A 25,671-nucleotide genomic window follows, 5' to 3' on the forward strand; every position below is an offset into this window, starting at 1 on the left:
TTGGTGGATAGAGGCAAAACTTTCCCCTGTTGCCACTGCTCACAACTGGCATTGAGTATATGAACATGAAGATCTAATTCGGTCATGGAAGACCTATCCTTCATGAATTTGTCTAATCTCCTTTGAAAACCATCTAACCTAGTAGCCATCACCACATCCTGTGGCAGGGAGTTCCACAAGCTAATTGTGCACTATGTGAAAATGTACTTCCATTTGCCCAGGACATCATGCGTGAAGAGCACACCAATGCCTATGTTCCTTGATGTCCACTCACATGTGAAGTAGCCTCTGTAGGAAGAGGTGAATGGAATGCTCCTTTAATACTGGGGCTAAAACAATTCAGCATTCCACGGTATTGTCACAGATCCAGTGCAGCAGCTGCAATATTTACTCTTGGCATGGGAAGCACCCTCTGTTCCTTAATAACAGTGTACTCATGCTTTGGCCGCTTAATGCTTGCGAATGGATAAGAATATTTCCATGGTTAAATTTTGGATGCAGATACAATTTGGTAACAGATTTGTTGAAATATTTAATATCGGATGTGTGTTTTACATCGCAAAGCATGAAAAAGATATGGAAGGCAACCAGATAAGCATGTTGGGGCTGGCTGTAATTCTGGAGAATAAGCTTGTAACCAGATATTTTTAACCGACAATAGGCTGTCCTGCTGCTAGAACCCCAATGAGAATCCCTACCTGCCGTTTCTGGACCCTTCAGCCAGAAGCCAATATAGACTTAAGCACACTAAGATAAGGATTGTGGCTACAGAATATGAGAAAATAATTTCATACACATAGCTTCCTGATTGCAGCCCCTAACACAGCTTCCTAAGTGTCTAGAATCCACATCTTGGCTTGACGCTGAAAGGCTGTATATATTCACTCTTTTGAACCTGACACCAGTTATAAATCCACACAAACATGCAGCCAAGCACAGTGCTAGTTGTTGATTTTCTTTTTCATCTGAAACAACTCTCTTACACATGACAGCATTATTTATTCATTGCAAAATTGCTGAGATCAGGTAGCAGCCTCTAAAGGGTCCTGAAGCCTTTGAAAGGGCAGTGTGCGTTGCACAAAAGAGCCAGGGGAAAACTAAAGATCCAGTCTTTATTTATAAGAAGAATGTGAATAAGGCGAGCGTTCAGAAAGAAGTTACTAAAATGGTGTTATAAACTAGCTTTTTTTAAAAAAAAACAACAACACCCTCTTAGCAGCTGAGCTTCTGTTGTATCTGAAGGAATATATGAACCAATATCACTCTCACGAGATTTCATTACTGAAAAGGCTCATTAGAAAAGGCATTAAAATACTAATTACCTCATAAACTATTTAGTTGTGTACCCACTGGGATAGTACTTACTAGTGCCCAAGCTCTACATAGATCCAGCGAATCAATTAATGCTCATTATAACTAGAAAGAGTAGGCAGACTGCAGCATGTCGGAGAAATAAATAAGTCAGAGGTTAGCCTGGAAAGTGACTTGGCTGTAACAGAGCCTTCCTCCGCAACACTGCTGTTGTCTGCTCCGATTTAATTTTTATCAGCCTTTCTTTTTTTTGATACTGTGGGTAATGTGACTCGCCCAGGTTTAAGAATCTCAGCAACTGCCATTGGTTTTTAAGTACATTATTTATCTCGGTGAGAGCTATGAATGGCATTCAGACATTGAAGCAGAAGGTTTAATAATTGGTAGCATTTGTTAAAGTAATTGTGTGATAGCTTTCCATTACGTTGGTGCCACAAGGAGACATTTTAAAGAAGAGGGCTAGAGGATATTTCTTGTTCCACACTCAAGTGCTGAGGTATCTGTTTCACTGCTCTAGAGTAGGGTTGCCAAACTCCAGGTACTAGCAGGAGATCTCCTGCTATTACAACTGCTCTCCAGCCGATAGAGATCAGTTTACCTGGAGAAAATGGCTGCTTTGGCAATTGGACTCTGTGGCATTGAAGTCCCTCCCCTCCCCAAACCCTGCCCTCCTCAGGCTCGGCCCCCCAAAACCTTCCACCGGTGGTGAAGAGGAACCTGGCATCCTACTGTAGAGGTAGTGTGCTTCCAGAGTGCCAGTGTATTAAATTGTTTTATCGAATATTTGTATTTTTATTTATGTTTTGTATTTTTGTTGTTAACCACCCCGAGCTCCGATTGCGGGGGAAAGGGCAGGATAAAAATCGAATGACTGAATGAATGATTTCATTAATCTGTATAGCTAGAGTAGTAATTATCAACCTTTCAAGGTCCTTATTTTCACAACTGCTGTTGTGAAACATGTATTGAGCACAGCTGTGAAAATATATTGAACATAGCTGCACAAATATTTCTGCCCTTTTGTATATCTGAAGACAAGATGGACCATATTGGCATGAGGCAATGATTGGACAAGACCTTTCCCACTTGCTTTGGTTTATACCAGGGATCTCCAGGCTGCGTCATGGGAGCTACATGGTGCTAAATGCAGCCATATGAAAGTTGGTCCAGTAATGTTCAGATTATCCGTCTAGCTTACATAAGGGGGTTGAATAGACTGTCTATATAAAGAACTGAAGTCGCAATCTTCATTTATTTGTATTTATTTAACTCCACTGACATTTATGGGATGTAAGAGGCCTGGTTAATGTTTTGGCCAGTTTAGTTCACATTCAAATTCGTCTGGGCAAAATCTTCTGCGTTGCTGAAAAGTGAGACTGGGGTGGGGGGAGGTCTCCTTTCTGCTTAAATAACACAATCCTCCATTTAGCTGCAAACTCCTTCAAAATTAAACTTCCCTTGAAAAATAAAGGTTCATGATTAACATGTGAGGATTATTTTTTTTAAAAAAACCATCAGTTTCATGAAATAAAATTTCAAGTAAAAAAGTTTTTATGCTTTGTGGCATTTAAAATCAGCAGGTGCTATTTCTACAAGGTGGATCATAAAAGTCTAGCAGCGTAAGGTAAATATCACCATGGGCCATGGGAACCAGGATTGTCCATAATGGTTGCACATTTGAAAACAGTCATAAGAAGCTCAACTCATTATTATACACAAGTCTGTTCAATGCCACTGGCTCCCAGGAAAGTAGGATTTATTTCAGCTGGCTTTTGATAAGTGAATTTGTTAAATTTATTGCCCATGGCTATTTGTTTAGTGCTCTCACACATACCCCACTGTTTGTATTGTAAATTATTATTGTTTTAAGATCATGTGAACTGGAAATTTTAATGTTTTGAAGATTTTATATATTATATATTTTTAATTATTCTTTTTTCCTTTCTTTGAAACCTTGGTCTAAAGTAGTATCAAAGGTTTGGGGGTTGTTTTTTTTTTTTTTTGCAAAAGAATTGCAACTGTAAATAATTAAACAGAGAGGGATAATTGATTGCTATTATGTGAACAATGGGCAGAGAACTATTTACTAATAGCAAAACATATTTCCTTAATATTCCACTTTGGTATTTTCACAGTTAGATATCATAACTGATATTCATCTCATGCTTAACAATATTTCAGAAGTTCAAAAAGTAGAAGCTCGAGTCACTTGTATATTCACTTGTTGTCAGTGATGCCGACAAAACTCACATGTTCCTGGTTTCAAGTACAAATTTCTCCAACTCATAGTAACTTGGCCTATTAAGAACTGAGTATAATTTCCCAACAAGCCTTCCTCCAGCTGGGATCATAAAATGAGATTATGTCCACGTGTAGTCATTTTTCAGCAGGCCAGGTATCCAAATCAAGCTGCTTTGTAGGCATATGTACAACATTTTAAAATGTTAAATCCAGCACCTAAATTAGGAAGAAGTCAGGGTAATAAAGAGAATGAAATTCACAAATCCCACATCCCCTGACTCATAGCAGTTTGGGTTCTTCCTATTGCTTCTCCTAACCCAAACCCCAAGCCAACTCCTCTTAAGCCAAATCCACAGTTCTGTTCCTATAGGGTATACTATACCTGGTAATTATGATTATTGATTTTTTTAAGGGTATGCCACAACTTCTGATTGTTCTGATGCACAATCTGTACTCTGGACAAGAGGCTACTGTTAGGACAGAATGTGGAGAAACAGAGTGGTTTCCAATTGGCAAAAGAGTCAGACAAAGATGTATTTTATCTCAGTATCTCTTCAATCTATGTGCAGAACATTTCATAAGAAAAACTGGATTATATTTAGATGAAGGTGGAGTGAAAACTGGTGGAAGAAACATTAACAGTTTGAGATATTCAGATGACGCAGCATTACTGGCAGAAAAAAGTGAAGACTAGAAATGACTGCTGATGAAGATTAAAGCAGAAAGTGCCAAAGCAGGATTACAGCTGAATATCAAGAAGACAAAAGTAATAACTATAGGGGAATTACACAACTTGAAGGATGACAATGAAAAAATTGAAATAGTTCAAGATTTTCTATTTTTTGTCTCCATCATCAACCAAAAAGGAAACTGCAACCAAAAAATGAGGAGGATATTGAGACTGGAAAGGACAGCCATGAATGAGCTAGAAAGGATTCTTAAGGGTAAGGATGTACTGCTGGTAACCAAGATCAAGATAATTCATACCATACCATTCCCCATTGTGCTGTATGGGTATGAAAGTTGAACAATGAAGAAAGCTGAAAGGAAGAAAGCTGATTCATTTGAAATGAAGCATTGGAGGAGAGTTTTACAAATACCATGGACCACCAGAAAGATAAATAAGTGGGTTCTAGATCCATGAAGCCTGAACTCTCACTAGAAACTAAAATGACTAAACTGAAGCTACCGTACTTTGATCACATTATGGGAAGACAAGAGTAACTGGCAAAGGCAATAATGCTAGAAAAAGTTGAAGGCACTAGGAAAAGAAGAGACCCAACATGAGATGGATTGACTCAATAAAGGAAGCCATGACCCTCAGTTTGCAAGACCTAAGCAAGGCTATTAATGTTAGGACATTTTGGAGGTCATTAATTCATAGGGTCGTCATAAGTAGGAACCGACTTGATGGCATTTAACACACACACACATACTATAAATTAGGCAAACAAGGAATTCCCTCATTTAGTATTCTTCTACAGAAATTTCCTCATCTAGTATTCTTCTGCAGCCAACCCTCATCTGGTATTCCTCTTTTCACTGTGCATATGAGAGATGGGATAGAAATAGAAATCCCAGTGCCTGTTTTATCACCAGAGAATGAACACAATATGAGATATAAAGCAGATGGCATAAGATTACAATGCTACCCAGTAGATTACTACGGATCAGACATCTCAGTACCAGTCTATCTACACTGTTGGTGACAAAGATAATATACATAGTGGTCTGATCTTGTTCTGGGCTGGAACTTTTCCTTCTGCCCTTCCCCTAATTACAGAAGAGAGTTTTCCAGAAATTTGTTCTTCACTTTCATGTATAGCATTCTAGACCCTCACAAAGCAAAGAGACCAGATAAGCCTGAACTTTTATTCTGCGGTCCTCTCCCAACATGGCCTCTAGGCTAAAAAGACAGAATCCTCTTCTCTTCTACAACTTTCCTGATGGCTCATCAGGAAACCTTTTCCTTAACCTTCTTTGGCTCATCCCCATGGCCAGAGGTTGAGAAAGTATTCACCCTTGGAACCAGGGTTCTTCTGGGTTCTGTCATAGCCCCAGCTATAAAGTAAGCAAATTTAAGGGACAGAAGTGAAGCTTTTTCCACTTGTCTAAAAATGTCCCACCATCAGCCAGTATACATAGGCTTAAAGACACCTGGGAGCCTTGGGGTGCGGTAGTATAATCGGATTGATAGGACAGTAGTCTCTGGGGATGAGAGCAGGCAACCAGCTAGCTAACTAAAAGGATATTGCCTGGGAATGTAACATGGGTGGATATGGACAGACACCTGAGTAAACAGTGTAATGCCAAGATGGGGACTGAACAGCCCTCCTCAGCTAGGCATGTGTCCATTGACCCATAGGGAAGCTGGACAGGTCCAGGCAGAGAGAGCTAGGGGACCAAATCATATTTTGCATAACTTCTAACAGCAGTTCCTAAAAGGAAAGTCACAAAAAGTACGCTGTGCGGGAGCTCCAGCTCTACAATCTCTTCCACTTGCTGAAACTCTTGTTGATTATTGTGAAACTACATGAACAACAAATCTAGCTTCTCCATACATACATCCACATCAAGCCCTTATTCACTGGAACTTTTATTAGCTGCTGTGAACCCGATCAGCCCACTTGTCCAAGCAGTCTTCAATTTGTTGAATATTTTTTCCTGTTTGGATAGATTGACTTGATTGTGCCTTGCAACCAACTCTTCTTGTTTCCAGGTGTTTTTCAGGTGGGTGGGTCCAGTTTTCCAGTGTGGCTCTCTACCCTGAAGATATTGGAACTAAAGGCACATACATGCAACATACATGTAACAACAGTGGGAGCAGGAGCAGATTGGGGAAGTGAAAATGGCCCCGGAACAAGCCCAGCTGAGCAGCCACTGGTGCTACAAGCCAGCATTTCAGAGGCCACTTAACTCAGTGGCACCAACTATGGGCATTGCCTCATCCCACAAAATGGCAGCAGTACAGGAAGTGACAACTGTTGAGCTGGCATCAGGGTCTGAGCCAAATGGCCCCTAAGGCGCTGGCAGAGTTTATGGGTCTTGGCCAGTAGCCCTCTAGGGCAGCGGCCCATCAGGAAACTTCCCTGGTAAATTAAATTGCCAATCTGCCCCTGAATGGGAGAAAACTCTCAGAAAAACAGGCGAGGCTTTCTGATTGCTCACTGAGAAAACTTCTTATTACTGAATCCATGGAATTGAGCCAAGAGTAGTCTCCCCCCCCCCACCATATCTAGTCAGGAAGAGATCCACTTTTTGCTGCGCCTCTCAAAAGCAGTCAGGAAAAGATTTATTAGTCCTAAAGATTATTTCAGAATTGAGGCCAAGTTCCTCAACAGCCAGGTCAGTATGATTAGTTTCAGACTAGTTTCAGCAGGCACAAGCATTTCCACCCGTGGAATGTGATTATCCTGCCTCCCCTTGCCTGCAGCAGCCTGAACTGTGCCCTGAAATCTGGAGTTCTCCTCTCCCCCAGTAACAGGATTTCGGAGGGAATTTGGGGCTGCCATTGAAGGGGGGAAGCAGAACAATTGTGTCTGTGGGCAGAAATCCATGTGCCAGTGGAAATGATAGTCTGGAACCAACCTTGTGAGAGGATGAAGATAAGTTTATGGCTTCAAAAGGAAACAAACGGTGGCAATAGAGACCATTCAATAGTCCATATAGTGGTGTGACGGCTGAGAAACTAATTTCCCCGCAACATATGCCTATCAGCCACTCAGCATCCATCTTTTACAAAATAATTTGTTCTAAGTCATGACCTTGACAGTCCAGACTAGCTGGATCTTGTCAGTTCTTGGAAGCTAAGCAGGGTCAGCCCAGGTAATATTTGGATGGGAAACCACCAAGGAAGGCAAATGAAGGCAATGGCAAACCACCTCTGAACCTCTCTTGCCTTGAAAACTTTACAGGGTTAACATAAGTTGGCAGCGACTTGATGGCAAAAAAGTCATTAGAAATGAACCTCCTCAAGGATTCCATTTTGGAAGGGACAGAGAAGAGAAAATTATTTCCTGAGTTAGTCATTGACCTACTGAGAAAGTACCTTTAATATATCCTGATTTTTAAAAAATGCTATTAGGGGTGGGGGTTAAAATTATCCCATTTCATCTTACCTATCTACCTCTGTCTCACGTTTTCACATTCCGTCCATACAGCAGCATTCAGACATCATGAATATGTAAAAGGTAAAGATAAAGGTCCCCTGTGCACGCACCGGGTCATTCCTGACCCATGGGGTGACGTCACATCCCAACGTTTACTAGGCAGACTTTGTTTACGGGGTGGTTTGCCAGTGCCTTCCCCAGTCATCTTCCCTTTACCCCCAGCAAGCTGGGTACTCATGAATATGAATAAGCCTACAAAGAGTCATGTGCTCTTTTCCTTTCTCCCTTCCTTTGTGTGAACTGAGACTGAAGACTTCATTGTGCAACCCAGCCTTGAGTCTCACCACATTTTGTTGAAAGTTCTGAATTCCACACTTTAACACTAGGGATTTCTTACCCACAAACCAGGATTTAAACCATTTTTTAATTCTAGTTCAGAATACTGGTTTCTGGGTAACAAACAATTTGCAGTTTTGTTCATGGCATTTGAATGCAGACATGCTTTTCATGTGATCTTCTGGTGTTCATCCTGAAGGGACAAGTAGAATAACTGTTTTACCTATCAATGCCGAACAGTTTTATTGAAAACATTGCAGAACTTAAAACATGTAGGGTTGCCAGGTCTTCCCTGGCCACTAGTAGGCGCTTCATGGGGTTGGGGTTGGGGTCGGTGATCTCCATGTGTGGTGCGATGACGAAACCCGGAAGTGCCGGCATCATGCAGGATGCTCTAGCACTGTCCTCCAAAAACTCTAATGAATCCATAGAGTTTTTTTTTGGGGGGGGAGTGCTAGAGCATTCCAGGGTAAACCCGGAAATGATGTTATCATGCCGCATACATGGATTGCTCCCCCCCTTCAGCTGGGTTTCATGGGAACTCTACATGAAACTCATGTATGCTTCCCTTTATTTCCTGGGCTTGGTCGCATATCAAAGCAACTCCTTATGGTAGCAAAGCCAGGAAAAAAAGAGGAAATTATAAAATGGTTGTGTTACAGGGATGGGAACTTCTGTTTCAAATGATATTTTTTAGTCTTTTCCTTGGAATGTGTGCAGTTTCACTTTCCAGGATTATTTTCATGCGCCCTTAACAACATAAGTTATTTTACACCGTGGGCTCTTCTTCCTTCATCTGGCATGCACTTCAAATGTATGTTCTCATCACACCATAAATGCCCTCATAGACAGAGGGTTTTCAATATTAATAGATCTAGCTTTATCTACAGAAGAAATTTAGCATGCCAAACATTCATGGGGGAAAAAAAACCATACTATTAAAAATGAGCTGAAAAACATTTTCCTCCTCTCTGCTTATTAAAATTTACTTTTATTTCTTCAGTTTTAAACCTTCCCCACAATACAATAATGGATAGTGGTTCTTGAGTTTAGAAATTAATGTATGCTAAGACAATTAATTAACATTGTAATTAATTACATTGCTGATCCTGACAGCATTCATTGTGTTCATAAGCAGCTGCGCAGCATAGCTTCAGATAACCCTCTACCCTCCTGATCAGAACCCCCTCTCTGTGCAAGCCAGTTTTTCAACAGTATCTTTGATAGAAGCTGCAGAAACACACATGTTTGCAGATCAGGAAAAAAAATACAGAGACGCTCCAATATGCCCAAGGGAATTCTTTGGATCCTACTCTAAGTAATTAAGGCCCATGTTCAAGTAAAGTAAATTTATCTATGGAGAAGAAATGACTTGACCAAGATCAAGGCAATTATGCAGTAAAGGCGGGTCACTAACAAAGGAATTCCTTGCATGCCTCTGTATCTAGGCTCTGCAAAGGTTATATTAATTAAACAGAATCAGTCATTATTCTCATGCTGTGCTGTTCAGATAGTGACTTGCAAGAATGGGTTTTGGATATACTTCAAATACCGAATCCCCTGCACAAATTAGGATAATTTGGAAGTCTGGTTTTTGCAGAAAGCCACACAGGGTAATTCGTTACTTAAAATCAGATTGTGCATTAGAACTAATAACCCTTGTCTGGAATTAATGAGATTTGAAATATGTCTTGAAATTTTGCCTTTTGTGGCAGAGGTGTACAGAGTGATTCAGAACAAAAAGTTGCTTTCCCTCAAAATATATATTTAAATGAAAACTTGTAAATATATACTATAAAATATTTAAGTTAGAATAAAGGCCACTTCTGAGCACATATGCAAATATAAATACTACTATTAATATACCCCTTTTAAAAAGACATGGGTCCACTCTGAATGTTTTCAAGAAATATTATTTTTATAATAGTATTTCAATGCATATTCAAGCTAACATGAGAGATTTGGTTGTGCCGTATTATCAGGTGCCAAGGTTACACATGAATTCTAATGGGATCTAACAAATGCTTAAATGTGTCTTAAAGTCTGATGCCTAAAATAGCCTTTACTAGACCTGTACAAATTATTTTAAATTACATAAATATTTTTAATATGTCTGGCTTCTGACAAAACCCTACTATATACCAGAGGATGGCACTGGTTACTTTTTGCTAGCATTTTCCGTTTTCCTCCTTTCATCCTCGCCCTCCTCTGAAATAAGTAGCATCATTATTCGTTTGAGCTACAGTTTGCTTTTATGTATTGCTGGTGGCTTATCATCACTTAAACAGTGTGCAGAAGGTGGACTGGTCTAATGGAGACAGGCACTTCATTAGGATAATGTTGGAAGTGGTAGGGCATGATCCAGCCAAAGTAAATCACTTTTCATTCTGTTGACTTCAATGGGAGACCAGCTATGTGTGTGATTTACCCTTCCACTGAAATCAATGAGCCCTGGCTGAATTAGCACAAACTGTGACTGAGTAATAACAGCAGAATACGAAGTCCCATTTCCTTTGCTCTCAGTAGTGTGTTTCATTGCTGTTAAAAATGGGGACAGTATGAACTTGTAAGGAATCTGGAGAATTGTCCTTCAGTGATTCGCAAAATCTCTTAGTTTCCCAAACAGTACCCAAATAAAGAAAGTACATTCACAGTAAACTGAGTTACACCATTCTAAGCCCATTGACCTCAATGGATTTAGAAGGATGTAATGCTGTTTAGGATTGCACTGTATTTGTTTGTTTATTAGATTTATTCCCCAGCACAGCTGGCCTCAGGGTGGCTTTTAACATAGTAAATACAACATACACTGGTTCTTGTAGGTTATCCGGGCTGTGTAACCGTGGTCTTGGTATTTTCTTTCCTGACGTTTCGCCAGCAGCTGTAGCAGGCATCTTCAGAGGAGTAACACTGAAGGACAGTGTCTCTCAGTGTCAAGTGTGTAGGAAGAGTAATATATAGTCAGAAAGGGGTTGGACTATATATTACTCTTCCTACACACTTGACACTGAGAGACACTGTCCTTCAGTGTTACTCCTCTGAAGATGCCTGCCACAGCTGCTGGCGAAACGTCAGGAAAGAAAATACCAAGACCACGGTTACACAGCCCGGATAACCTACAAGAACCAATGAACTCTGACCGTGAAAGCCTTCGACAATACAACATACACTGTGTATCAACAGTAAAACATGAAAATAAGAACTTTAAAACTTGACACCTAATGGTGCCTCAATTCCATACTAACTCCTATAACTAGTCATCCTCAACAATTAGGTTGGCCTAAAGATGACACTCAGAGAGGCCAATAACCACCACAAGGACTACAGGCCCAAGACAAAAAGGCAATGGGAAATGGAGAGGACAAAGCACAGAAAAGAAAAAGGAAGGAAAAAGAAGGGAAGGGAAGGGAAGGGAAGGGAAGGGAAGGGAAGGGAAGGGAAGGGAAGGGAAGGGAAGGGAAGGGAAGGGGGGATGGGAGGCCAGCTAATCCACTTAACCGTTACTGTCCTTAATCATATGCCTGGTGGAACGTCTCAATTTTATATGCCCTGCAAAACTGAGACAAGTCCTACAGGGCATGGGTCTCATTTGACAGAGAGTTCCACCATGCTGGGGCCAGGAGCTACCCAATAGTTATTTTCAGATGAGTGTAGTGCTCTTTGGAGGGTGTATCAAGAGAGGCAGTCCAGTAGATACAATCAGTTTAAATTTCTTAACTGATCAAATAAAACTAATTTAAACCCATATTTCATTCACTTACAAATATGTTTAGATTTAACTGATGGATTGATCAATTAAATTTAAATAAATTTGCCAGTGAATCAACATTAATTCTGAAGACAAAACCATTCTTTGGTTGGATCCAGTGATTCCCATCCAATAGAAGTAGTCTTCCTCTGACAAAAAGAGACCCCAAAAGAGGAAATCTGCCTTCTATTGAGGAAGGCAGATTAATTAGCAGAAAGGTATTACTGTATACAACCCACTGCTTTTAGATAATGCCTACATATGTTGTAGCAGGCACCATCTTAAGCATGTGGCACCGCAGGGTGATGACACATTCCATTTTTAAGAGGACACCTGCCATCAAACAGGTTTTATACATACTTCTGTTGAAAACAATTTATTTTCTTTTAAAATGTACTGTCCAATTAATTGGAAGGACCATTTTTAACCATAAAAAGAATTCTGATGGATTAACTTTACTGAATTATTGATTGATGCTGCATTCAGACATCCAATGTAACCACAGTGCACGAACAGCTTAAGCTGGGCTCACAATGAAGGAACAGGCATTTAAGATTAACTCTGGTTCCCCATGAGGCACAAATGCAAGATTAACCAGGGTTAACTTTTCCTTCACAAACTTGGATTTTTTAACCAGTGTTTAATCTCAATTTATGATCCCAGTTAGTGAACAAAATACTGTCTGGGTCGGCTGTGTGTCTGCATTCGTATAACAGGAGTTCATTTTAAACCACTATTCCTTCATTGTGTTCTGCCTGAAAAGGGAAGGGGGCAGAGGGCAAACTCAGGTCTATATGAGTTTTTGCATTTTTGTACATTTTTTAATTTAATCTTACTAAAGTTTGAATGCATCCTAAATACTGCAGCTCTGTTAAAAAACTGATTACCTGGGACATATATTTTAAAGCTCTTAAATATGCATGGGCCTGTTCAGTCCCAGGGTGCTGGTATGTGAGAAACAAAACCACAAGGTTGCAGTGCACACATACACCGCAGCCACATGGGATAGCACAACGGAGAAGCAGCTCCCACTCCAGGTTTTGGGGGGGGGGCAGAAAGTGCTCAGGGTTCCCCTCCCTACTGCCACCCCCATTTCCCCCTCTTCCCAGACACATGCTCACCCATCTGTTTAGACCTCCACCACTGCCCAACCATGTGCCCTACACTGTGAGCCCTCCCATCAGCTGCACTCCCAGCCACATGTATCGCTGGCATGCAATGTCCTTGGTAGTGCTGGGCAGCATGTGCAACCCGGTGGCAGGAAAGCCACATGAGCCGGGGGGGCGGGGGGGAAGTGGGCCCTGCTGAAAATTCTGGACGCTTGGCAGCTGCCCCACTAGGGATGCCAGCATCCAGGTGGGACCTGTGGATCCCCAGAAATTACAGCTCATCTCCAGACTACAGAGATCAATTGCCCTGGAGAAAACGGATGCTTTGGAAGGTGGACTCTACGCGTTGCACCCCACTGAGGTCCCTGTCCTCCCCAGGCTCCATCCCCAAATCTCCAGGAGTTTCCCAACCTGGATCTGGCAACCCTACCCCCCATCCCCCGCCAGTGGCCAGGGGGGACCTAGTAACTCTGTGCCCCACTGTGGGGTATGCTGATGCCAGCCCTGCCCACACTGCACAACATGTACATGACGAAAGTAACTGGGGTGGGTCCCACAAGCTGTCTGCTCATGGGGTGAGTCTTTTCCTGCCTTCCCTCTCTCCCAGCAGCCCTTGATACCCTGCTACATCGTCTGCTAAGTGTCTGGGACCATTGTTAATAAAATGTATTTTAGCTGGGTGGCTGCAGTGAGGAAGAGAATTTTTGTGAACCTGTTCACCTCCCTCTTGTGTGAGGGGAACACTTACATGATCCAAAGCAATGCCTCTGTTTCATTGCATCCATTTGCACACAGCTTCTGTACTGCTTTAGGGTTTAAGGACTTGGATTTTAATCGTTCACCGATTATTAACTAAACAATTATATCTTCTAAAACGCTGTCAAAAGTAAAGAATAAATGCATATATCTGAAGAAATCCAAACATTACCCAAAGGCCATTTATTAGGGTCTATCCATTTATATCAACAACCAGTTAACCCATTCAAACACAGTAGGTTATAAGAGTCTTTGTGGAATCAATTTCCTAAGCAATAAATAGCACAACCCAATGGAAAGTTTTCTTGCGGAATGGCCCCTAAGACACTTGCGCGGGAGATCTTCTCAGTGGATTGTGTTCTTTATTGCACAGGACACGGATTCCACATAGATCCTTATCATGCACTAGAAATGAAAAACAAACAAATAAACTGTCAATATACTTCCTTCTAACAAGCCTAACATACATTTCAATTGACTCAGCAAATTTCTTCCAAGTAATATACTACAGGATGTGTGAAAATGCTTGGCAATTACAATACAATATAATTCTATGCTACAATCAATTTACTCAAGGCTGAAGATGGCTTGGGAGCAGTAGTAGTCACTGACCTACATTGATTTTGGAAATTCAGATCATTCTCAAATTCTGACTATTCAAGTTTACAGTCAGTTCACAGTTTATAAAGGTTTTCAGAAATATTACTCTTCGAGACTGGGGAAATATTAATGCGTGGTCACATTCTAATCGTATGTACAACTAGTGAATGAATCACTGAATTCATTTAACTGTTATGTCTATACAAAGAAATTAACCTAGAGAGTTAATAGAAGTAATAGCTAAAACAATTCAATTACGCATTAATGCGTGTTAGTCATAATGTGTAGAAATGGGGTTATCAACTATGGGTTGGGAAATTCCTGTAGATTTGGGGGGTGGAGCCTGGAGAGGGTGGGAGGGATGGGACCTCAGGGGGCAGAATGCCACAGAGTTCAGCCTCCAAAGCAGTAATTTTCTCCAGAGGAACTGAGCCCCGTCATCTAGAGATCAGCTGTAATTCTGGGAGATCGCCAGGCCCCACCTGGAGCGGAGGTTGGCAATCCTAGTACAGAAAGGGTACCTACCGTATATACTCGCGTATAAGCCGAGTTTTTCAGTCCCAAAAATGGGCTGAAAAAGCCGGCCTCGGCTTATACGCGGGTCAATACGGGGGGAGGGAGGGAGGAGGGAGGAGGGAGGAGGGGGGAAACTTACCGCCGTCGCCGCCGCCGGGCCCGTGCCGCTTCCTGCCGCCGGGAGCGGCCTGGGGCAGCCTCCTGCAGCCGCAGGAAGGCTGCCCCGGCCCCCGGCCCCCGCCGCCATTTTTCCCGGGCGGGAGGGGCCTTGGGCAGCCTCCTGCAGCCGCAGGATGGCTGCCCAAGGCCCCCCCGCCCCCGCCGCCATTTTTCCCGGGCGGGAGGGGCCTTGGGCAGCCTCCTGCAGCCGCAGGATGGCTGCCCCGGCCCTTCCCGCCCCTGCCACCATTTTTCCCGGGCGGGAGGGGCCTTGGGCAGCCTCCTGCAGCCGCAGGATGGCTGCCCTGGCCCTTCCCGCCCCCGCCGCCATTTTTCCCGGGTGGGAGGGGCCTGGGGCAGCCTTCTGCAGCCGCAGGATGGCTGCCCAAGGCCCCCCCGCCCCCGTCACCATTTTTTTCCGGGCGGGAGGGGCCTTGGGCAGCCTCCTGCAGCCGCAGGATGGCTGCCCCGGCCCTTCCCGCCCCCCGCCGCCATTTTTCCCGGGTGGGAGGGGCCTGTGGCAGCCTCCTGCAGCCGCAGGAAGGCTGCTCCGGGTCCCCCTGGGCCTCGCCGCCGCTTCCTCCCGCCGGGAGCGGCCTGGGGCAGCCTCCTGCAGCCGCAGGAAGGCTGCCCAGGCCCCCCCGGGCCGCGCCGCCGCCGGACCCTCGCCGCTGGAGAGCCCTGTCAGGTAAGCCTGCGGGGGGGAGGGGTTATAAGCCGACCCTCGGCTTATACGCGGGTGCCTAATTTTTCCCCATTTTTGGGGAGAAATTAAGCACCTCGGCTTATACACGGGTCGGCTTATACATGGGTATATACGGTAGTCCCCTAACCCTAATCCTAAAGAAAAGCCATGCTGAAGCAATATCTTAACGAATCTGACTGTTAGCCAGAACAAATGCATTCAGATTAAAACATGAGTCACTTAACTTGACATATTAAAAGAACAGAATTCTCACCATATGCATCAATAATTTCATTTTGAAGCCTCGGTGTTCCATTAAAAAATAGGTGGGAAAAGGCAAGGAAAGAGCAGAAACTTTAGTCTCCGAAATAGATGCCAGAGTGGTTTTTTTTCCCCAAGCCAAGGAGTATTTTGCTTGGCTCAGCAGTGCTTGGGTTTGAAAACACACACACACACACACACACTTGCCGGCAGCCTAATCCAGAAAGATTTAATAAGCTGTACTGCAGATGCTGTCGTTATTTGGCACATCACAATTACTGTATGGCACACAGCAGAAAGAGAACCCTTGACCACAGATTTTGTTTGGCTGCTGTTGCCAACCCTGTTGGCTACATCTGCTCTTTAAGCCAACCAACTGCATATTTACAGAGTGTGGTTTCAGCGGAGGTGTTAAAAAGCCTTGGGCTGGCTGCTTAACCAAAATTTATATTTGAGGTAAAGTTGTGACCTTTCATGTCTACCATCTAGTGTCTGTCACATCATGTAGCAGATCTATCAACCACAAATGCAGCGAAAGACAGCAACTTCAAAAGTACACACTGTGGCTTTTTATTTAAATCGGCTATAAAAAGTTAGATGCATGTGGTGACAATATGAGTCTCGGCAGCTTTGTGTCTCTTGTGCACTGATGCTGTTTCACATTGGGGCATTTCCCTTGACTGAACGAAGCTGCTCTCTGCTCTGAAGGGTAGTGTCAGAACAATTTGGGTATCTGTGTCATCTAATTTCACACTTACAACATCAAAAAATCACTATAGTTTAGCTTTCTTGTATAGTACTGTATGCCTGGGAACCACCGATATTGAGAGAAAGAGAGAGTCAAAGTATGTATGCATGCAAGAGAAATGTATATGGAAATCAAGACCTAGAACTCAAAGTTGAAGGAACTGTGTATGCTTAGGAAAAGGATGCATGATCATGCTGCCATGTTATTCAAATATTTGAAGGGCTATTACAAGGACAAAGACTTGTTTTCTGCTGTGGGAGGGCAGGAGTAGACCAAAGGGAAGATTTCAGTTGAACATTAGGAGAACCTTCCTAATGGTAGTTGATTAGGCAACTATGGCCCTTTCCAATTCTAGGACTCGATCTGGGTTTGGGATATGAAGAGCAAAAGCTGGGAAGGAAACATCAAAATCTAAGGTTCCGGAATCCACTGTTAGAAACCAACCATGCACAACTTTGATTACAAAATCACACAAGGTTGGAAGAGACCACAAGGGCCATCCAGTCCAACCCCCTGCCATGCAAGATCCCACAATCAAAGCACTCCCCACAGATGGCCATCCAACCTCTGCTTAAAGATTTCCAAAGATGGGGACTCAACCCCCCCCCCGCCCGAGGCAGCCCATTCCACCGTCGAACCGCCCTCACCGTCAGAAAGTTCTTCCTAATGTTGAGGAAGAATTAAAAATTCACTCATAAACAACGCAGCCATCTTGGCAACTAGATTCCTGAGGATTTTTCATCTATTTCTGTAAGCATCCTAAATGTTATTATTTTAATGTTACTTTTCATAAAACTTTTTCTCACCGCATATAGTTGTAAACCAACCTCTCTTGCATAAAAAACAGACACAGCACAAAGCCTATTGTTAACCTACACATATACCAGCAAAATGTCTCCTAATATAAGCCCTGACATTCTTTGAATCAAGTTGTACCCCAAAGAAACAACAATGATTTACAAGACTGGAATCTGAGTAGACTCAGGAGGTCCTGCCAGGTTCTAAACCAGTTCACAGCAGATGTTCAATCACATGACAAGAAATGAATTATTCAGCTCACGCTCAGAGGCCAGTATATCACCTGATACAGTATATATATTTTTAAAAACCTGCAAATTTATAATAAAGAAATATGTTTTCAACATTTTACCATTTTGGCTTCTGAATGCATTGGAGGGACTTGTGATGAAGCACACTGATTACTGAGATTTGGGCCTTGCATCCCCATGATACTGGAATTCATTGACATTTGTCGCTCCATCTTGAAAGAGAGAAAAAAGGAGGGGGGTGAAATCAAATGATATTTGAAAGGACAAACACATTTCAGATTGCACATCTTCTGATTTTCCTCCAGTGGATAAGAGATGGGCTCTTTGTGCTCATCCAGGGTGGTAATTAAAACTTTTCTGAATATATGTCTGATATCTGAAAATGTAGCCAATAATACTGTTTTAAGGAGCCCCGTGGCGCAGAGGGGTAAGCTGCAGTACTGCAGTCCAAGCTCTGCTCACGACCTGAGTTCAATCCCGACGGAAGTCAGTTTCAGGTTGCCGGCTCAAGGATGACTCAGCCTTCCATCCTTCCCAGGTCAGTAAAATGAGGGGTAAAGTGCAGATGACTGGGGAAGGCAATGGCAAACCACCCCGTAAACATAGTCTGCCTAGGAAATGTTGGGATGTGACATCACCCCAAGGGTCAGTAATGACCTGGTGCGTGCGCAGGGGACTACCTTTACCTTTTTAATACTGTTTTATCCAACAATCAATAGGAAACAGCCTCTTTACCAAAAGAACAATAAGGTACCTAGATTTTTCCATAATGATTTCCCATTCCTTGTGGAAAACTACTCCAGGTTAAGTGGCTTTTAAAGAAGCACTTTATAAAATTATGGCTGTGCTGTTATTGCCAGAATTTGTTTAAGAAATAAAAAATGCATGATTTAGAGTACTTGAAAAATGTGGAATTTTCCTGCTGGGGGATATTTTCTTATCAAATGCCTTAGATTATTGTGGTACAGCTTTATTAACACAATGTCAATGAAAAGAGCAAACAAAGAAGTCTTCCTGCAATGTGCATGACAAATGCAAAAGAGTGATTTCCCAAAACAGTATTGCAGTATTTTTAGTGGACCAATATAGAAGTCCAGCACTTCCACTGGCAATTGAGACATTTTCAGTGTAATTGATTTACAAGGGGCAGTGTAAAGCCAGCTGACTGGAACTGATTATGCTCAAACATTGGGCTTGCTTTTGGCTCACATTTGGTGAGCTGTTCAGATGCATCTGAGCAAATTACATAATAGGCTGGGTCTGTTTTTTTTTTTTTTTTTTTTGCATGATTACATGGCTTTGTTGCAGCCCCCATTCCCATGCCACTCACTTGCTTCCACTGCTTCCTCAATTTGAAAAGACACAGAAACAGAAAAGTTTGAGATTTTCTAGTCAGGACTTACTACTTAGGGTTCTCCATGTGTCTTTGGTGTATGCCCATGAACCCAGATAATAGTACAAATTATTGCAATCACTTTGCAAATAGATGCTTCTGACTGCACAAATTTTTAAAAATGCAACGCCGTCTGATGGGTATTGCTCATTTAAAGGATGCATCCAACTGTGCAGGTGCAAAGAGCAAATGAATGATAAGCAAATCCATGTTTTATATAAGTTGGTAAAAACAAACAAACATGACACCAGAGAACAGGTGCTTCTTCTCTGCTAATTGGGGGGGAAAGCATCCACAAGCAGTAACAACCTGTCTCTGTAGCACAAGTGGCTATTTCATGCACAAAAAAGTTTCTCATAAATCTGCCAGGGAACATCAAGGCAGTCTGATCAGGAGCTCGCCTTCTATGCAATCAAGGGAATCTGAACAATGTAAATTCACCTAGTGATCAGGTTTGCGTAGAGGTTCACAGCATGCCTGTGATAGGATAGGAAGCATCACTGGCTCTGGTGCTACCTATGGGGTATAAATGGCAGTTCTGCCTTCTTTGGAGGACTGTAGAAGTAACAACCACATCCAGGAGGGGAAGCACACCTGGATCATTCTCATGCAAACTAACTGGCCTCAGTGGGGCTTAATGTAGTCTGTGAAAAGTGACTCTAGAACTCTGTGAGGGTCAGAAACATGATACATTCAAGTGGGTAGCCTTGTTAATCTGTAGCAGTAGAACAAAATCTGAGTTCCGTAGCACTCTAAAGACCAACAAAATTCCCCGACGGTATAAGCTTTCATGAGTCAAAGCTCACTTTGTCAGATACAAATGAGGATGAAGATCCATCAGCTCTTATGTTCCGGTCAGAAGATGGGATGGGTGTTACAAAGAAGGGCCAGTTGGAGTCAGGGTGCAGAGGGACAATGCAAAATGTAATCAGCTTGACTAGAGCTAGGAGATATATACAGAGGTGGGAAATGGAATTAGAGCTGAACCAGTTTGGTGGACAGAATTCTCTAGCACGTTCTTTAAATTGACTTGTAAAATTCAAATTGATATTTCGCTAATTCTAAAATTTCCCGCTGTGTTCCTGATTCTGATAATGTTGGTTTTATAAGACAGAGCCAAGCATAAAATGATTGGATTTGCTTATGTGATAGTTAACTATTACTGCTTTAAAATTCACCATTTAAGTCTAAAGGTTTAAATTTTAAAAAACTGAATTCAAAAGTGAAATTTGAAAAAAGTTAAAACTGCAAAAATTCTGAAAACTTTCCTATTTGGTCAGTGTACATGAAATCTGTTTTGCTCTGGCTGGCACAGCCCATTATCAATTGGGCCAAAGACCCTCCATTCTACAAGCAACTCATGTTTCTTTATATATCGTTAATTTTCTCCACCAAAGTAAAGTCATGATTATGCCACTTTGTTAAGGCATAAGAACCCGCATGTCATCTAACCATTTCAAGGAGGGATTTGGCTTCAGTAAGAAAGGCTAGGACGCGTGGAGTTAATTAGAGATCTAGGCTTGTTTTTCTCAAAGACCAGCCACCCATGTTGCATGGCAATCTGCCTTTGAAACCGAGGGGACTGTCAGAAGCAATTTGCGATACCGCATGAAGGTCAGCTGTTCAAAGTCAAAAAATTCCAGCGGGTGAGTGCGAGGCAAGCCCAAGGCAGCTTTTGGGTCCCAGGCATCACAAATTTCATTGTAGTGAGATCACAACGGGAAACACAACGGGAGAAAGGCTCCTCAGTTGCTACCTGGCCATTATTTGATTTCCCACTTTTGATTAATGACCCTGCATTGTACAATGAAACAGGTATACTTACTGGCATCAAAACTGCAGAGGATCCAGGCATGGTGGGGTTAGGGAGTGTCCCGGGCATAGACGCAGGCATGGGCTGTCTTTGCCTGTTGTGCAGGTGCAGTAATGATGACAAAGAGCCTGGGAGAGGCCTGGAGGGAGAAAGAGGGGAAACCAGAGCTGAAACAAATTCAGGGAAAATATTTACTCTAACAACAACAACAGCAAAAATAATAATATAAACGTCGAAACTCATAATTTGTAGTGGCATTCAAATTTTTCAGTCCTGAATAAATTGGGAATGTTCGGAAAGCTCATATCAAATTCGGAGCAAGGGTGAGACAACAAAGTATTTTAGAGTTTTTTTAAACGTCAAAAACATTAAAATAAAACAGGAGTCCAGATGCACCCACTTTCAAGACTAACAACATTTACAACATTTAGCCTTAAATATGCTACTGGACTCCTGCTTTAGTTTGCTGCTGCAGACTAAAAGGGCTGCCGATCTGGAAATAGAAACATTAAAAACAGAACAAATGGTGTCAAACATTAATTTGATCCTTAATTCCTGTTACTGAACAGCAAGTATTGTAACTGTGATTGTACTGCTCCTTCAGTGTTTAACCTGAACCACAAATGATTCTGTACGGTAAATTCTCACACAGGCAATCTCACATTTTAAATTTTCTTGTGGGACTCTGTTTTATAATACTACTGAAAGTTAGTCACAGTAACAGACAAAATGTTTATATTATGCTTGCCATGAATAGTGAGAAATAAAGATGAGTATACAATACAGGCGATGTATTGCTTGTTGCATTAGTTCTGCAGAACCCATATCAATGATATCCAGCGGAGTCAAAAGTCTGTGTTGCAATGATGTATTACATCACTGCAAACAAATGTATAACATGCATTAAAAATATTTGTCTCTTTTCAATCTGTTCATCAGTGACCTGGAGCTGCGAGAGAACAGCAAGGTGGCCCAAGTTTGCAGATGTCACCAAATTATTTAGGAAGGTTAAAACAAAAATGGACTGCCCTTTTACAAATCTATGGTGAGACCACACTTGGAATACTGTGTACAGTTCTGGTCTCCCTGCCTAAAAAAGGATATTGCAGAGCTTGAGAAGGTGCAGAAAAGAGCAAACAACATGAACAGTGGGCTAGAGCAACTGCCCTAGGAGGAACAGTTAAAACCCTTAGGGCTGATTCACTTAGAAAAAAGGCGGGTAAGGGGAGACATGATAGAGGTCTATACAATTATGCATGAGGTGGAGAGAGTTGCTTCGGCAGCACATACACTAAATTGGGTGGAGAGAGTGGACAGGGAGAAGCTCCCCCCCTCTCATAGTAGAACATGGGGTCATATGCTGAAGGGTAAGAGATTCAAAACAGACAACATTAAGTATTTCTTCAGACAATGCATAGTTAATTGTGGAACTCCCTGTCCCAGAATTTGGTGATGGCTGCTAACTTGGAAGTCTTTAAGAGGGGAGTGAACATGTTCATGGAGGATAGGGCTATCCATGGCTACTAGTCAAAAATAGATACTAGTCATGATGCATACCTATTCTCCAGTATCAGAGGACCATGCCTAATATATTAGGTGCTGTGAAACACAGGTAGGATAATGCTGCTGCAGTCTTCTTGTTTGAGGGCTTCCGAGAGGCACTTGGTTGACCGCTGTGTGATCAGACTGCTAGACTTGATGGGTCTTGGTCTGACCCAGCATGGCCTTTCTTATGTTCTTATCTCCCCATCCCATTTGGTATCCAAATACCCCAACTTCTTCTTATGCATATATTATAGTCACATTTTATACTCAGTATTTATATAGCCCTTTCTGTGTTTAGTGCAGTAGTTGCACCCTTCTAAACACACTGACATCAATGGATCTGAACTGCACTGTACAGCACTTCACATATATTATTGTAGTAATCCTTACAACAGCGATGTAATGTAAATCAGTAGTGTCCCCATATCACTGGTCGGGGACTGAGACTAAAAAAGAGTGAGTTGCGATTTGAACTCCTGGATCACTAATTCCAGTCTGGAAATCCTATGCTTGCATATGCCCACCTGTCCTTTTTCCTGTCTTCCCCAAACGTCCTGGACTGTGTTTTATCTCCTACCCGGCACCAGGTTGCAACTTGCAAGCAGTTTTTAAATTCCTCAGCTTCTTGGGTAGCAGGGCAGAGTAGGTACAACAGAGGACACATGCATAGAGATCTTCTTTGGACTGGGACCAAAGGAAGAATTCCTTGCATAGGTAGGTATCTTAAAAAGATAAACTAATTCATTGGGAACAGGAAGCACTAGTCAAACAAACCAAAACTCAGGACTTGGGTGTTGGTGTTTTAATTGTGTGTGTGTGACTGCCTTCAGCAATTCCATTTTGATAATGTATTCTCTAGGAGCTGCTTTCAGTGTATTACTTGATGTTCACTTTTCAGGTTCGGGTTATCTACATTGTTTTGCCAGGAATCCCCTCAGAATTTCCAGACAAATCTGCACCATTCAGTAATCTATCCACAATATGTTACAGTCCCTATGTACAATTTTCATGGACAAGAAATAAGTTATGGGTACAAATACTTTGCACTAAAACTTATTATTAACGGCAAATGGGAGGGTTCATTTAAATTAAGCTGTTCAAACCAAGATATCAAACAGCTCAGTTTGCAACCAGATGTGTGTCTTGTAAAATTCCAGCATGTGCATGCGCACATGTGCACACACACTCACAAACACACAATATAGGTACAGTTCCCCCCCCCTCCAATCCCAAAAGCTGGAGGCTAAATGAGAAGATCTTTTTTGAATGGCTGTTTTATTAAACATTACAGATTTGCAGTTGATTGAGATAGATTAGAGAGAAAACAGCACAGTTTAAAACTGACATAACTTTGCCAAATAATATGTTGCTTTGAGGGAGGGGGAGTCTTTTTTCCTCCCAAAATACAAAGTATTCCAACATTTTATATGGCTTTTTAAAATTAGTTCTACTATATACTACATGGTTACTTTGCCAGAAGTTATTACACTTGCCAGGGAATCTGAACCCCATTGATTTGGAGGCAAATTCTATATGTTGTAGCTTATCTTTTCCTGGGTCTAGTTCTGCTAAACCATTCTGCCTGTGATATAATTGCCAACTAAGCATGCTTAACTCACTGTGGACTACTCTGAACAGCAATCTGATAACTGTTTATTGTCAAGGATTATGTACACACCAAAGAGCATTGGTTTTCCAAAACAGCATCCCCACACTTTTTGCAAGCTCTCTTGGAGAGCCTTTCAAAACCTTTGTGTGCATGCGCATGGCCAAACTACATATTACATCTACAGTGTGATAGCCATGGGAACTTGCAGCAGAACACCAGTAGCTAGTTCCCTGTGGGAACTCAATTCAGAAGCACCACAGTAGGTCCAGTTTGGATCAGGACCAAGGCATGAGGAGGGACTTCGGTCTTCCTTCTGCACCATTATCCTAACCGAAACAGCCCTGGGAGCAAGCATTCAGAGCAAATGGAGATAGATAGATAGATAGATAGATAGATAGATAGATAGATAGATAGATAGATAGATAGTCTTGTTTGTGGCTTCTTAGAAGCACCTGGTTGGCCATTGTGTGAACAGACTGCTGGACTTGATGGGCCTTGGTCTGATCCAGCAGGGCCTTTCTTATGCCTTTTGATAAAAAGACTATTTTCATTGCTTGCTTGTGTTTATTTGTTTGCAAACCTACGATGGGGGGATTAATTATTTGGAAATATTGACATCTGCAACACCACATGGCTCCAATGTAATATACTTTTCACCTAGGGTGGGCTTTAACAGTCCTGAATTTTCTCTGGAACAGTTCTATTGAAAAGCACAGCTTTAAATAGTCTGTGAATTCTGCCCACCCTGAATCAGTGAAAGTGTTTAAACTTGGGGAATTTGAAAAGCTAGATTTTGGAGAGGTGGTTGGACAACAGTAAAGAAAACAACACAAAACTTTGCCTGCACATATACAATTCTCTGCTCACATAGCAAAAGATTCACTGGGTTGGCCTACTTGGAACCCTGCTGAACTCTACTCAATGGGGCATACTCCCAAGAAATGTAATTCTTAGTACTGCACTGTTTAACTTCAATAAACTCCACAGAAGTCATGCTACTGGTCAGTGTTTGCAGAGTAACAAACCACAGAGACCAATCCCAGCTCTTCATCTCTAATGTTTGTGATGCAGCACAATTTTATAATTTTCTGTAAGAGAGCTGATCTATAAACTGACGGACATAAAACATGCATCCCCCAGGACAACAGCCCAGAGCCCCACAGCCTGTGAAGCTTACTGGCCCTTTATAAAACCATAATAAATGTAGGTGTTAGGGCATTTGACAGAAACTTGCATTGGCTTGACTTATGCAGTTTGCACAGGTAATTCTCAAGAGTCCATATGGTTGGAATTTGACTTACATGTTCCAGAGCCAAAATATTTTCTGAAATTGATTTAATGAGCCTGGGAATAGGGGCCTTGGGTAAAAAGGAAATTATTTGTATATATTAAAATAGCAAATAGGTTACCTTGCTGTCCTCACTCTCACCCTCAGCTCGGCTTAGCTTTGCAAGTCTGCATTTGCATTGCAGTGGGAGGGAGAGAATTGCAGTTTGTTTGTTTTTTGTTGGGTTTTCCTTTGTAGCACTTTGGAAACTTCAAGGTTTCTCTTGGAAGGAAAAATACACACATTGAAGTTCAGGGGCTAGATTTGTCTATATCCCCTCAGTTACTAGTTGTGTATTTTCCTAATACGCATGCACGGACTACTGTTTAGATCGGCAGGGATCAGTCAGCATCACA

The 25,671-nt window shown here is 42.1% G+C and overlaps 1 protein-coding gene across 4 annotated transcripts in view; it reads right to left on the minus strand.

The window, feature by feature from the left end:
• Window positions 1-25,671, minus strand: part of CREB5 (cAMP responsive element binding protein 5) — a 219,455-nt gene that overhangs the window by 47,796 nt on the left and 145,988 nt on the right. For all 4 annotated transcript variants that reach the window (XM_056857523.1, XM_056857525.1, XM_056857526.1 and 1 more), the window contains 2 exons: window positions 20,847-20,973; window positions 17,730-17,840 (listed from right to left, as the gene is read on the minus strand). In XM_056857523.1, coding sequence (XP_056713501.1) covers window positions 17,730-17,840; window positions 20,847-20,973 — 238 coding nt within the window. The remainder of the gene's footprint in view (window positions 1-17,729; window positions 17,841-20,846; window positions 20,974-25,671) is intronic.

Source organism: Euleptes europaea, chromosome 11 (assembly GCF_029931775.1).
Source record: "Euleptes europaea isolate rEulEur1 chromosome 11, rEulEur1.hap1, whole genome shotgun sequence".
Classification (NCBI taxonomy): Eukaryota; Metazoa; Chordata; class Lepidosauria; order Squamata; family Sphaerodactylidae; genus Euleptes; species Euleptes europaea.